The sequence below is a fragment of the Protopterus annectens genome, chromosome 1.part1 (assembly GCF_019279795.1).
Source record: "Protopterus annectens isolate FY-2018-M chromosome 1.part1, PAN1.0, whole genome shotgun sequence".
Classification (NCBI taxonomy): Eukaryota; Metazoa; Chordata; order Ceratodontiformes; family Protopteridae; genus Protopterus; species Protopterus annectens.
Window position 1 is genome coordinate 1,062,530,772 of NC_056726.1, and position 14,738 is coordinate 1,062,545,509.

At 38.1% G+C, this 14,738-nt stretch overlaps 1 protein-coding gene across 3 annotated transcripts in view; it reads left to right on the top strand.

Moving 5' to 3' along the window:
* Positions 1-14,477, top strand: part of LOC122808938 — a 636,015-nt gene extending 621,538 nt beyond the window's left edge. For all 3 annotated transcript variants that reach the window (XM_044080096.1, XM_044080086.1, XM_044080104.1), the window contains exon 9: positions 14,333-14,477. In XM_044080096.1, coding sequence (XP_043936031.1) covers positions 14,333-14,455 — 123 coding nt within the window. In that variant the 3' untranslated portion in view covers positions 14,456-14,477. The remainder of the gene's footprint in view (positions 1-14,332) is intronic.
* The last annotated feature ends 261 nt before the right edge of the window (positions 14,478-14,738 follow it).

Below are 14,738 nucleotides of genomic sequence, written 5' to 3' on the forward strand. Positions count from 1 at the left end.
GGCAATGGTGGGGAGCTGTTTGGCCCTGCCCCATGCTGTTCCTGCTGCAGTCGTTTTCGCAGGATCATATTGTGTAGCATGGCACATACCATGACAATTTGGGTACATGTAGTTGGTGAGTACTGCAAGGCTCCACCAGATGTGTCCAGGCACTGGAACCGTGACTTGAACATCCCAAACACACACTCAATAATGTTTCTTGTTTGTGCGTGTGCCTCATTATAGAGTTCTTATTCAGGTGTGTGTGCATTTCTGATGGGTGTCATCAGCCACGGCTCCAGTGCGTATCCAGCATCCCCCACTAGGTGACCATCAGGGATGTCCCCATTGGCAAATCTCTGGTACAGCTGCGTCAGATGCCAGATGTGGGAATCGTGATAGCTTCCAGGGCAGCCAGCACACACATTCATTATTATGCCCTGGGCATCGCACACGACCTGCCAGTTGATGGAGGGGAAGCCCTTGCGGTTGATGTAGACACTACCCTGCTCACCGAGTGGTGCTTTGATGTGTATGTGCCTGCAGTCTATTGCACCCACCACCTCAGGGTATTCTGCTATTTGGTGGAAAAGACGCATATTGCTGGCCAGTGCCTCACTGGAATTGGGGAAATATACATGCTCACCGACATGTGCTGACATGGCATCCAGGAACTGGTGCAGTACCCTGGATGCTGATGCCTGTGAAACCCCCATCATATCACCAGTTGGTCTCTGGAAGGTACCTGTAGCTAGTATTCATAGGCCAACACATACCTTGGTATCCACTGGTATGGGTTCCCCTCTGTTGGTTCTGTGCATGAGGCGTGGCCGGCACAGCTCAACAATTTGCTGCAGGAGGTCTCTGTCCACTGTATAGTGCTCCACTATCTCCAGCTCATGTAGCCCCTGGTAGGTTACCCTGGGTCTGTACACTCTTCTCCGTCTCTTCACTGTGGGTTGCTCAGCAGCATTCACAACATCACCACCCTCAGCACCTTGCACATGTTGGTTTATGATAGCAATAGCAGCCCCTAACATTTTGTCAGACTTAAGCTTTTTAAGTTTTCACTCTTTGTATACTGCAGTGTTGCAGATTTCTTGGGAAAAAACAGGGGGGAATGGTGTTTGCAGAGTTTAAAATACTGGACTGGGCTGGGCTAGTCTACTGTCTGTGTAATTGGCTGATTCTGATATATTTCACCTGGCAGCTCTGTTAATTCTCCTTGGTTAACTTCCTACTACTTCTTTTCTTTCATTTTTCCCTTTCTGTTTCCACAAGGGGCAGCGGCGTGCAAACAAGTGCACACACGCTGTGTGCCCGTTTGCAAGAGATTTCAGATAATTTACAGCGTATACCTTTGGTTTCTTGTTTTCAGCTTGTACCACTGTAAACAGGCCTCTTGCAATCCTGAGCAACTCAGGGCAAACACAAGCCACTGTGCTCCAATCACCTTACAGTCTTTCAGACATACCCCTTCATGATGTCACCTATCTTCTACTCTACTACTACCCTACTCCTACACTTACACTCTAGGGACATGGCTCACATGCCGGGGAAAATTGGGATTCACTATCCTTATCCTCATTTGCATAGGATTGCCTACTAATGCTTGGTTACATCTCTCACACTGAGCTTCCCCCCTTAGCAACCACTACTCAGTAGCCATGTTGTTTTCAGCCTGCCATTCACCTGCATGGCAGAACAAGCTTTTTAGTGAAAATGCACATTTGTGGCTATTTTTCACTTTTTTTCATTTTATTTAAAGCGCAGCATGTTTGCGCGCCACTGCACTACGCTTAAACATTGGCGATCGGGCAAAAAATAAAAAAATGGATTTTAAGGATTTACAACATTTGCAAATGCCAATGGCCTTATATTTGGCCATTGGCATGCTTCCTCAACTAGATGCATCCTTTATTTGGAGCTGTCATAGCTCCATTTAGCTATTTGCAGAACGGTACTCCCTTACCAACAGAGTACATTTCTGCAGATAACACTACTCTTACACGGACAGGTTAGTGTTTCCTGGATCGCAAATTTACCTCATTTGCTTAGCTTTCAGCAGCAAATGAGGTAATTTGCATACCATAACACTGTCCGTGCAAGAGTTGCTTTAGAAGCTCTCATGCACGCCCCTGCCGGCTATTGCTGAATCGCTCGGCAGACATATTGCCTGTCTGCCGTCTTACACTACTCTTACACTCCATGCAAGCCTTCGTGAATCCAGCCCATGGTGTTGGTTCCTACTCAGTGATGCACACATGCCAGAGCATACAAAAATGGGGAGTGTGACTTTTGCCTAGCTAATACCCTGCGATTGTGGTCATTAGCAGTATTGGTCAGTCAATGATGTGTTAAAGATCCATGCTAATGAAATTCAAACGTTGAGAGGGTGTGTGTTAGACAAGAAACTCATTTAAATAGGTTTACATTATACTCAGTTTGAAATAGGACTGAACCCTGTTGCATATATTTGTCTACATATTCCAATATTTGTGTGAGGTGACTGTGTACACATCTCAGACATGGGATGAAATGCCTAACAATTTTCTCAAAAACATTTTTAGTTTGTTTTCATTATAAACATAGGCAAATGTACATATAACAAATACAATAAAACAATAACAAAACTATTTACAATATTTACATTCATCCATGATAAACAATCATTTTATCCATGAGAAGTTATCAGTATTTGTTGAAAAGGTTTTGCAGTTTTTGCCATGCTATTTTTTTATGAGTAATGTTATGAGTTCTATAAAAAAATGGCTTGCAGTTCTTTTTTACGAGCAACGTTTGCTAAATTAATAAAATCTTTAAACATCAAATCTTGTTTACTTTTTCCAGTTCAAAGTAATAATTTTTCTGACAATTGCAAGAATTGACCAGAGTAACTGAATCTGAGATTTAGGTATCACATTAGGTATAGGGACATTAAACGGGAATAGCGAGCTAGAAATATGACCGTTATCAGACCATAAAGCATTTCCAAAATATCGGAAGTCTTCCCAGTATGGAACAACATTTCTACATTCAATGAACATGTGAACCCAGTTGGCCTCTAATAATTCATCACATTTCCAACATTTACTTTCACTGTTTTTGAGTATAAGATTTCTTTTATGTGGAGTATAGAAACTCCTATTCATAAATTTCCATGTATACAATCTGCAGTATAATGAAGAAGAGGTACCATACGTAGATTTCAATAACATTTTTTTGGATTCATCAGATATTTGTTCTCCATTAATCTTTACATAGTAATTCCAAAAATCTGAGTCAAACTTTAGTGTCTTCTCTTGGTATCTTATAGATAGGTGAGATACTTGATTTTTGATCACTGTCTTTTCAAGACACCTAATAAAAAGCTGAATCAAACTAGGTATATATTCAGTCTCTAGGTTGATTGATGCTCTCATTTTGTTTTCTATAAACTGCCGTAATGAGTGTATAAACAACCAACTATCTTGACTATTATCAAAACTACATCAAAGAGTTTAATGGTTTAATACTCTTATTTTCAATAAACTGATGCCAGAATATCAAGTTATTTTCCTTTAATTTTTTGCATCGCATTGATGTTGAAAGAATCCAGGCAATCAGGGGAGTTTGCTATAGGGAATATAAGAAATAGAAATTGTTTAATGTTGTAATTACAATTATATTTTTAAAGTTATTAACTATTTGAGTAATGGCATACAAAAAATTATCAAACTTCTTATTAAATAAACAAAATTCACGTAAAAGCCAATGAACTCAACTTATTCCATATAGTTCCTTAAACTGATTTCCTATAGCTCTGACATCAGTTATATGAATCTCATGTACTATTTTCCAGCCAGATATATAGGTAGGTAGTGATCCAATGTAATATTACATTACTTATAACTGATTTGGAATAAAGATCTAAGCTAGGGAATACTATCCCATTACAGTTCCAAGCACTAATGTGCCATTTATATGCAATCCTAGATTTTAAGGGGAACTTTAAAAATTTAAGTAGCATGGAATCTAATTTTTTAAATAAGTTTTGGTAGGGTTAGTATGAATGAATGTATATAAAACAAAATTTTAGGTAAAATTATAATTTTAATTAAAGAGAGCCTATCCTCCATTGTGAAGAACATTTTATTCCATCTTTTGATCAGTTCACTAATGGTGGTTATTAAATTATTGTAGTTTAGTTTAACAGACTCTTTCAATGTGCTGTTTATACTGACACCCAGATATTCTAATACATTATTCTCCCAATTAAACAGGCTATTCTCTCTTAAGTTTTTGTTGATATTTTTGTTAATTAGTAATGTTTTGTATTTATTATGATTACATTTAAGCCCTGAAATTCTTTCAAACTTGCTTAAGGTATTTATAACATCATGCAAAGAATCATCACTATCACCCAATGTTAACAACATATCATCAGCAAATAATTGTATCTTAGGACAATAGTCCTTATTAATTTGAATGCCTTTTATATTTTGCTTATTTCTGATATATGTAGCAAAAAACTCTACCAATGGAAGTATCTTAGACTGGATCTTAGTATCCCATCCTCACAATTTCTTTGACAGTGGCTTTCTTCCAGACCCACTTGCTGACCACTTCCCCACATTTGCTCACCATCTCCCCTCTTCTGTCCAACTTACCCATTCCTATATTACCACTTACTGCCTAAAAAACTTCAACCCAGACACTTTCGCATATACACTAAAAAACACAAACTGGAACCCTCTAAAGACCCTTCCACTTGACACGGCACTTTAACACCACCTTTATAAACCTACTAAACTCATTTGCCCCACTAAAAACTAAGCAGATCAAGAGTAATCCAGTCCCATGGCTAACTAAAAACACTTTAACTACCATGAGACTCCATGACAGAACCTGGGCACGTTATCAAAAAAATAAAACCATCACCATCCTCACCGAATATAAAAGTCTATGTAACAAAGTTAAAAAACTCATCTCTACTGATTGCAGATCATACTTTACCACCCTCCAAACAAACCACAGTACCAATCCCAAACTTTTCTGGAAAGGAATCTCATCTCTCCTCAACCCAGGCAAAACTAAAAACCCATGTCCTAACCTAAATGCATCTGATATGGACTTAGCAAACCAATTTAACACCTTTTTCATAAACACCATCAATAAACTAACATCAACTTTCACTAATAACTCAGTAACTCATCCCCAGCCCACCTCTCCCTCCCCAAACACCGCATCTCCACAACCCCCACCTTTTGCTATCAATCCCATTTCTATTTGTACCATCAAAAAACTTCTCCTTAAAATAAAACCAGGCTCAAATGCTCCCGATGAAATCCCCTCTTACTTTTTAAAAGCAGCTTCTGAAGGAATTGCCCTTCCTATTAGCATACTTATCAATCATTCCAACTCAGAGAGTCACATCCCCCAACTCTGGAAGAAAGCTTTCATTATACCTCTCCACAAAGGCGGTAACAATAATGACATTCAAAACTTTCGGCCAATCGCTGTCCTGTCCCCTATTTCTAAACTACTTGAAAAGTGTGTACATAAACAACTTCTACCCTATCTTACCAATAACCAACTTCTAACCCCCACACAACACGGCTTTCAACCAGCCCATAGCACCTCTACAGCCCTCCTCTCCTTCCTTGAAACAATCAATAAAGCCTGTGACTCTGGTCACTTCGTATCCTCTCTTCTCATCGACCTCTCTAAGGCATTCAATACTATTTCCCATACCCTACTCTTACCAAACTCACTAAACTAAGCCTTTCCCCTTCCACCATCCAGTGGTTCTCAAGTTACCTGACAAATAGACAACAAGCAGTAAAATGGAATAAGGCCTCCTCACCCTTCCTCAATACACCAACAGGCGCCCTCCAAGGCTCCATTCTTGGCCCCCTATTATTCAACATATTCATCGATGATTTCCATCAAGCCATCCCTAACTCCACTCCAATCCAATACGTGGATGACTCTACTATAATCTCCTCCTCCCCCTCCCTTAAAAATCTTACACATCTCACTCAAGCCACATTCTCTGCAACTGAGTAATGGATGCTTGAAAACCACCTGGTTGTAAATGCTTCCAAAACTAAACTTATGCTTTTCAGCCCCACCAAAACTTTCCTCTTGACAAACCATCACTCATAATTACCAGCAAAAACAACACTCCCCTTGAAATTGTCTCTGACTCGAAATTATGAGGAATAGTCATTGATGACCAGTTAAAATTCGATGAGCATCTTCTAATCAACATAAAAAAACCCATAAAAAACTAGGTATGCTTTACCGCCATAGCCATTTCATCTCTTCCTCTACTAGAATCACAATAGCTAATACATACCTTATCCCATCCCTGTTATATGGGGCAACTATCTTTACCAATCTGCAATCCTCCCTCAAAATAAAACTTGCAATTTGCTATAACAAAATATTCAAGTTTGCTGCCGGTCACAAATCCTCTTCCCACCACTGTAATTCCCTTCACCAACTAAGCTGGCTAGTGCTACCCAATTTCCTCACTTACACCCAACTTATCCAAGCCCATAAACTCATCCATAAACCATATCTCTACCCCTCCCTTGCAAATACCATTGAAATGTACATACCAAATTGACACTTAAGATTCAATTCCCAAAACCTAATTAAACTTCATAAACCCTCACGTCCAGCTGGGAACCACCTGCTATCCTTCTCCCTAGCACGCCTCTGGAACTCTCTTCCTTCTTCCATCCGCACTATCTCCTGCAACCCTCATGTCCAGCTGGGAACCACCTGCTATCCTTCTCCCTAGCACACCTCTGGAACTCTCTTCCTTCTTCCATCCGCACTATCTCCTGCAACCCTCACGTCCAGCTGGGAACCACCTGCTATCCTTCTCCCTAGCACGCCTCTGGAACTCTCTTCCTTCTTACATCCGCACTATCTCCATAAGCCCTCACGTCCAGCTGGGAACCACTTTCTATTCTTCTCCTTAGCATGACTCTGGAACTCTCTTCCTTCTTCCATCCGCAGTATCTCCTGCAACCCTCACGTCCAGCTGGGAACCACCTACTATCCTTCTCCCTAGCATGCCTCTGGAACTCTCTTCCTTCTTCCATCCGCACTATCTCCTGCAACCCTCATGTCCAGCTGGGACCCACCTGCTATCCTTCTCCCTAGCATGCCTCTGGAACTCTCTTCCTTCTTCCATTCGCACTATCTCCCGCCTCTCCTCATTCAAAGCCTCATTGCACTCACATCTTGTCTCACAATGGATATGCTCCTGCTCCCATCCTACCTAAGCTTCACATAAACAGAAATTAAAAGGTTGTCATATAGAAAATGTATTTAGTACGCTTAGAAGAATATAGTCGCACAAAAGTAATAAATGGAAGCTGTAAGCCCTGTACTGTAATTAACTTGGAATACATTACTAATATAACCGTAAAAGTATAACAATATATCCACACAAATATAACTTCACTTCACCTATAATGCTATTGTCTTTCTGTCAATGAAATGCTGTACTCCTGCTTTTTCACATGTCCAAACCTTTAAAGAGTCACTCTTATTTTCTGAGTCTGTACTTTTGTGTGTCAACCTTACTGTAGAAATTGTACTTTGTTCCTACTTCACCATTTCAGACAGTGAATGTTTCTAAGTCTAAGGTCCTCCTACTACTTTATTTTATAAATTGTACTGTAGACTCATTCTGACTTTAGTAATTGTATAATTAATTTCAGGTGGACTCATTCTTATTTTAGAAATTGTATGATTAATTTTAATGTTTCTCCTTATACTTCTGTACTTTCCAAACAAAAATGTATTTTCTTTTAAATTTTTTTCTATGTAAAATTGTCTTGGAGCTTTTCTCCCCAGGACTCCATTGAAAACGGGTTCCTAGGCCCAATAGACTATTCTGGTAAAACAACTGCAAATAAATAAATAAATAAATGCATAATAATAAATAAAAGGTTCCATTGAACGAGCAAGCAATAATGGTGACAAAGGACAACCTTGCCTAATTCCCTTGAGGATTTCTACTGGTGAGGATAGACAAGATCCAGTTTTCACATAAACTTGTGCCCCACCATAAATTTTCATTAATAAGTTGACAAAGTCTGAGGAGAATTCAAAACCAGTCAGAATTCTTTATAGATAAGACCAACTAATAGAACAAAAAGCCTTTTCTATGTCTAGGCTGATAATGGTTAGCTGTTTTTTTGTATTTGCATGCTATGTCTATTAATAACAGTAATTTAATAATGTTATCTTGCACTTTTCTATGAAGAATGAACCATGTCTGATCATTATCTATAAGATTAGGTAATATTTTCTTTATGCTATTAGCTAATATTGTCATGAAAATGTTATAATCAGTATTTAGTAATGAGATTGCCCTACATGAATCACAAGATTTGGTGTCCTTACCTTGTTTTAATATGGGGGAGATAATTGAATATTTCCACGATGGGGGTGGTATACATTTTTGCTTAACCATAGTAAAGGCTTTCTTTATTATATATTCAGGAAAAATCTTATATAGTTTAGGAATTATTCCATCCATTCCTGGAGCTTTATTATCTTTTACATTTTTTATTTGCTCTTTCACTTCTGTTAGTGTTCTTTGTTTAATATGTTATTTTGTTGCATTGACACCTTAGTAGTTGTATTTTCTTGAATAAAAGTATTTATTACATTATCTGTTTCCAAAAGTGGTGTGTTATTATTTATATCTTTACAGTAGTTTTTGAACATGTCTAATATGCTCATTAAGTTAGATGTACTCTTAACTGAACCATCACTTTTATATTTAATCTCATTAATAAGATTTTGGTTGTTTATTTTTTTGGATCTTACCACTATTTTATGTAGATATTTGGGATTTACATCATAATATTGTAATTTCAAATTTTCCAGGTTTATGACTACCTTGTGATTCAGAACTTCTAAGTATTTTTGATTTAACTTAGTAATTTCATTATGTCCTACTTTGTTATTTGGCTTTGCATCCATTTTATCTTGTCTATGTGTTTTTGTAAGTCTAAAAGTTCTTTGTCCCACTCTCTCCTTTTTTAAGGTACCATGATTTTATTTTACCATATATATAAACTTTAAAGGTGTCCCATCGTATAGTATCAGTCACTTCACCATTATCATTTGTTTCCGTAAACATGTCTATTTCTTTCATTATCCATTCCCCAAAGTCTTTTGACTTATGTAAGCAGGAATTCTCTGTAGAAATCTTAAATCATCTGTATGCATAGTTAATGTAAAGTTTATAGCATTATGGTCCGAAAGTGGACAAGTCATTATAGATACGTCACTTATTTTTGAGTATGTAATATTTGATACAAACACCTTATCAATGTTTGTTTGTGTACCAAACCCATATGAATAGCGAGTATAAAATAAGGAATAATGTTCTCTTAGATCAAGGTTCATCTGGTTTGTAAAGTCATTTAACTTCTTGGCTTGAGATGTTTGTTTTATTTTACCATTTTAGAAGAATCATTGCCTGATAATAGGCAGTTAAAATCACCTGTTGCTATAATGTCCCCTTTTGCATTTAAAGTAATCAGGTCCAGATATTTGTCAACATATTTAGTACTCAGTCCTGGTATCCAGTATGTGTTAATCAAAGTATAATACTTCCTGTTGATTTCCAAAATAACCATGCTTAGCATCCCATCTTTATCTGAAATTGTATTTATAATTCTTGGCATAGTATAAGTATTTTTTCCATAGAATAAGAGTGTCCCTTCTCAGTGAGTATTTTTGTAGGTCTTCTTTTAATAGATGGGTTTCCTGTAAAAAGATGATCTCGGCTTAATGCCTTTTGATATATTTAAGCAAACCAGCTCTTTTGACATCATTGTTCAAACCATTAATATTTAATGATAAAAATGTATAAGCCTATGACTATAATGTGTGTGTGTTACCATGCCTAACAATATTGGCTGAAACCTAAAACATATGTACACCTTAAAACAATTTGTTTACTAGGAACTTCTGTTCTTGTTTGGAGCTTTTCAACATTTTTTTGGAAGGTAGACACGGTTAATCCTTTTCCAAATATCTTTTCATTTTGTCTGTTGAGGCTATGCCCGTGGCTATAAGGCAGCATTACGGCCACTAGGATATAACATTCTTAGATAATGAGTTTTAAGTGGTTCAGTAATGACTGTATGGTAGGTTAATAAACCCTCAGTATTACTGCAGCATGTTCTAGATCTTTTACTGAAGTTTGAAGAAATCTTAAGGATTACATTCAATAGGGGAAAGTCAAAGTTCTTTCCACTTAATGAAGAATGCTGGGCTATACAAGGCATGCTTGCTCCATATGGGATGTATTTGGCAAGATCCCACATATACCTGGATATCAAGGTCTTGGGTTCTATGAAAAACATGATGGATGTTGATTTACAGATGGTAAGAGTCTACTCCTGCAGTAAATTAGAGACTTGGAAGAAGTTGCAGCTATCACTATGACACAGATTACTGCTGTCTGCATAATAGTGCTCCCCAAGTTTTTATTTGTTGCTTCTTACAAATCTCGCTTCTCACATTACTATAAAGAAATGGCAGCAAATGTTGATGAATTTCATATGGCATGGGAAGCACCCTCTGCTCTACCGGTAAAAAATCAATACCATCAAAACAATATAGCAGCCTGGGGCTACCAGATTTAACTAGTTATGCAAAAGCTGTGCATCTGGTTCACTTCTTTTTGGCTAGAATAAAACCCAGGCCCATTTGGGTAATTCCAGAACTTACTCTACTTCTATCAAGTGAGGCAATGTCAACAGTCAAGGCTAGCAGAAAAATGTGGGACCCTGCGGGATGGAACAAAAATAAAAGGATGCATCTAATGCACTTGGGCTTGCTTCATAGTTTAGGTTTACCAATATGACAGGATTGGATGAAGGGTGATTTTTTATGTTGGAGTGACCTGTATCCTAATGATCAAGCTAGCCCATAGCCAAGTGTCTAGTTTACAATTGTGGTAATATATTCAGCTTATGCACATAGAAAATGAGATTTTGATAACTAGCCTCTCTATTGAGTCAACAGTTAGCTGTAAACCCCACTTGCCCAAAGCTAGGAATTACCTCCTATCCATGATACCACGAGACTCAGCATTAGATACAGTAACTACAGGGCCAAAAGATTTGAATCAAACAAAACAGGACAGACTATTGGATAAACAGGTCACACCTAATGTCTGTGGAAGATATATCCATATGAATAGACAATGGGGCCATATACAACCTATGTATTTTATAGGTTCATAGGTCCATGGGTGATTACTAGGTTAATGGTACAAGAGCTTTTACAAGCATAGCCAATAATATCCAGGATATGGCAACATTATATCTTAATTCCCCAGATATGAGATCGGGGTAGCATCAGGCTTGTATGTCTTTGGGTGCTGGAGGCATGAGTCATTTTACAGACTGCCTCTGTCCATAAAGGACATGAGCAGTACCCCGGGAGTGAGTTTACAATTACCCATCTGTTTTTAAACACTTTAAAAAAATCATTTCTGGCATTTCACCACTGTTGGAGAATTTAGCAGGATTCGTAAGATGGTCCTTTGTTGGTCACAGAACATGCTGAAGGGACAGGTTCCTAACCCAGAGACTTCCCATACTCTGGAACAAACTTCCCATTCATGTCAAGCAGAGCACTTCACCGGCCCTCTTTAAGAGAAATCTTGACAAGTGGATGGGCAATAGGAAGGTCACACCAGGGATCACTTCAGTGGCCTTGCTTAACAGGGGCACTGGGAACTAACTTTGGGTGGCATGATGCCAGGGAATCTCCTTGGGCTAGGCTCATATATGCTCCATGGCCATTAGCCTAGTACACACCTATGAGCCTGTGAACCTATGTAATGCTATTAGTGTGATGCGTATCTTGTATGAGTGTGGAAAACAGGAAAGACAGACATAGGAGACATGCTGTAATGGATTACTCTATATATGTTATCTGTCATATTTTATTGTATTTTGATGCCGGTGTGATTTAGATTCCATAAATGCAGTGCTTTGATGTAAGGCACAATTTAAAAACGTTTGTTTTGTATCTTTCATTGCACGAATATTAGCACAAAGCAGTTTCAGTATTCAGCTCTGGAAAATATTACTTCTCATTTCTCCACTTCAGGCCAAAACTGCTGCTTATGCCTTTGAACTCACGACTCTGTTGTCTATCGCACTATGGACGTAACAGTCAATGTATGAAGGACAACAACAGTTATATATATCCTGTGTAGAAATGTGTTTTTCTGTCAACTCTTACAGCTTTCACAATTTTCTGTAACTGTGATCTGATGTTCCAATCATCTGTGAGGTTTGCTGAGAGTTATGATCCAATAATTACTGTTATGTGTTGCACAATGCTCAATGACCTTGTCAGTTTCCAATAATGTTTTTACACACTCTTCAAATGTGTGGTTTTCTACAGCTGTTGTAGCATTAGCTAATTCACATCATGTGATTGTGACTTAGGTTTTCAATCCAATCTGATATACTTTTAAGAAATGTATGATGTCATTTTGTTAGACAATATCAGCTTACTGCACACATGCATTCTGATAAAATTCTCCTTGGATATTTATTTATAAACTAGGAAAGTCCAGCTTGGAATAAAGCCAATTTTCAGTGGAGCCCCAGGGAGAAACACTCCAGATGCATATCGTTCTAATGTGGGAGGAAACCAGAGTACCCACAGGAAATGCACATGAATGCAGGGAGGACATGCAGACTCCACACCGAAGGTACCCCAGCCGAGAATCGAACTGGAGAACCTCTTGCAGTGAGGCAACAATGCAACCACTGGGACATCCAGCCCTTTTTCCCATTTTCTACATGGAATCAGTGTGTCCACTCTCCTACCTTGTTCAACAATCATGCCTGCCCATCACAGGCCTTCTCTCACACAGTCTATTCATTTCTTTGCTGGGCACCCTCATTTTCTCTTGCCTTCTTCCCATTTGTCCCAAATCTTCTTCAGCAGATTGTCTTCTGCTTTTCTACACATGCACAAACCACTGGAATCTGTTGTCTTTGACCTTCCCTGCAACTGGAACTACCATTGTCCACATTCCATGTAGACACTGCTGCATATCACATACAGCTGTGTGCCATTCATTCATTTGTACTCTGAGTATCCACTTAATTCAGACATGCTCACAAGGGAGAAAGAGACTGCTGTGGTGACACTCAATGGATAGATTGCAGTGAAATTAATTATGGGTAGGATACAGCTTGTCAAAATATCTGTAAGATACACACACACACACACACACACACACACACACACACACACACACACACACACACACACACACACACACACACACATATACACCTTATGCAATTATCATTACACCTTTAGCATCTTTGAATAATGAAAAGTAGACAAATCGCCCAGTAAAAACCTTTTTCAGAGAAATGAGATGATACAGACGGATAAAACAGAGAAGGCACCCCACACAGGAATTGAACTCAACACCCAAAGATTGTGAAGCAGCAATGTTAACACATTTGCCTCTGTGAAACCCTAAAAGTGACATTTTATTAGTTTAAATGCTACTGTGTATACAGAAGTTTGACAAGTGCAGATCCACACTCACTCGTTAAACACACTGCAGTTTCTGGGCATTTAGTACAAATCACTTTATGCAACATATGATATAAATACAACACTAGCTGCCCAAATGTTTTCTCTTAAAATTTTAAAGAAAACACAAAAGCATTACAGTTATACAGCATTTGTGGATAGGGTTAAGTTACCATCATAGTGTTAATTTGAAACTGACAAACTACATCATGTCTAAATGATGTTTAAAACAATAGCTATCTGCTTTGTTCAGTGCAACAAATATTAATGGTGAGCAACTGTAAGTCATGCATACCCTCACACTTTTAGTCGCTGTACTGACACCCAACTTGCTATTTTATTACAAGCCAGTTGGGTCACGGTCAGGACTTTATTCCTGTGTGCCATGGAGGTGACATCTTCTAAAACATCATCACTTCTGATAGTATGAAAGAATATGGTTTTACATGGACAACAGAAAATGACAGTACAAACCCAAACTAAAGGCAGAGCGGCTATGTATCTCTGATTGTAATTGCTGCAGCCTGTAGTATCGCAAACAATTTATGTCTGTGTGGCAATGTACCAGTAGCAGCTATCTGGTTTTTTTTAGTTTGTTTGAAAACATAGCAAATAATTATTCTACCCAAGGTACTGTCATTTCATGAATGAAAGAAGAATGAGTTGATGAAAGAGTAAATAAAATGTGCTTTGGAATGCTACAATACCTGTTAACAATTTATCTCATGCAATGTTTATTTTTCTACAGAATGAACCAGAAACAGACAATTCCACTGTGACTTACGCTATGCTGAGTTTTACACAAGCAAACAAGGATTTAATCAAAGCTGATGTCCACGACCAGTCGCCCATCTATTCTACGGTTAAATAACCAAAACAATGACTTTCTAAGACTTCATTCACAATACATATTCATTGTACTACCTTAAATTGCAGAAAATTGTGTGTAAATAAGGTGTACTTTTGTAGATACTTTGTTCTCTCCTCTTACACATAGAAGTTACTCTGTCCTGTAGCAGTCAAAAGACAACCTATTCCATCTCCTGGCACATAATGTACATCACGAGTGAAGTAACATTGTTATTACAATGGTACAAATCATATATATATATATATGTTCAGTGAACATTACTGTAAGTGTTTCCACATCTGCA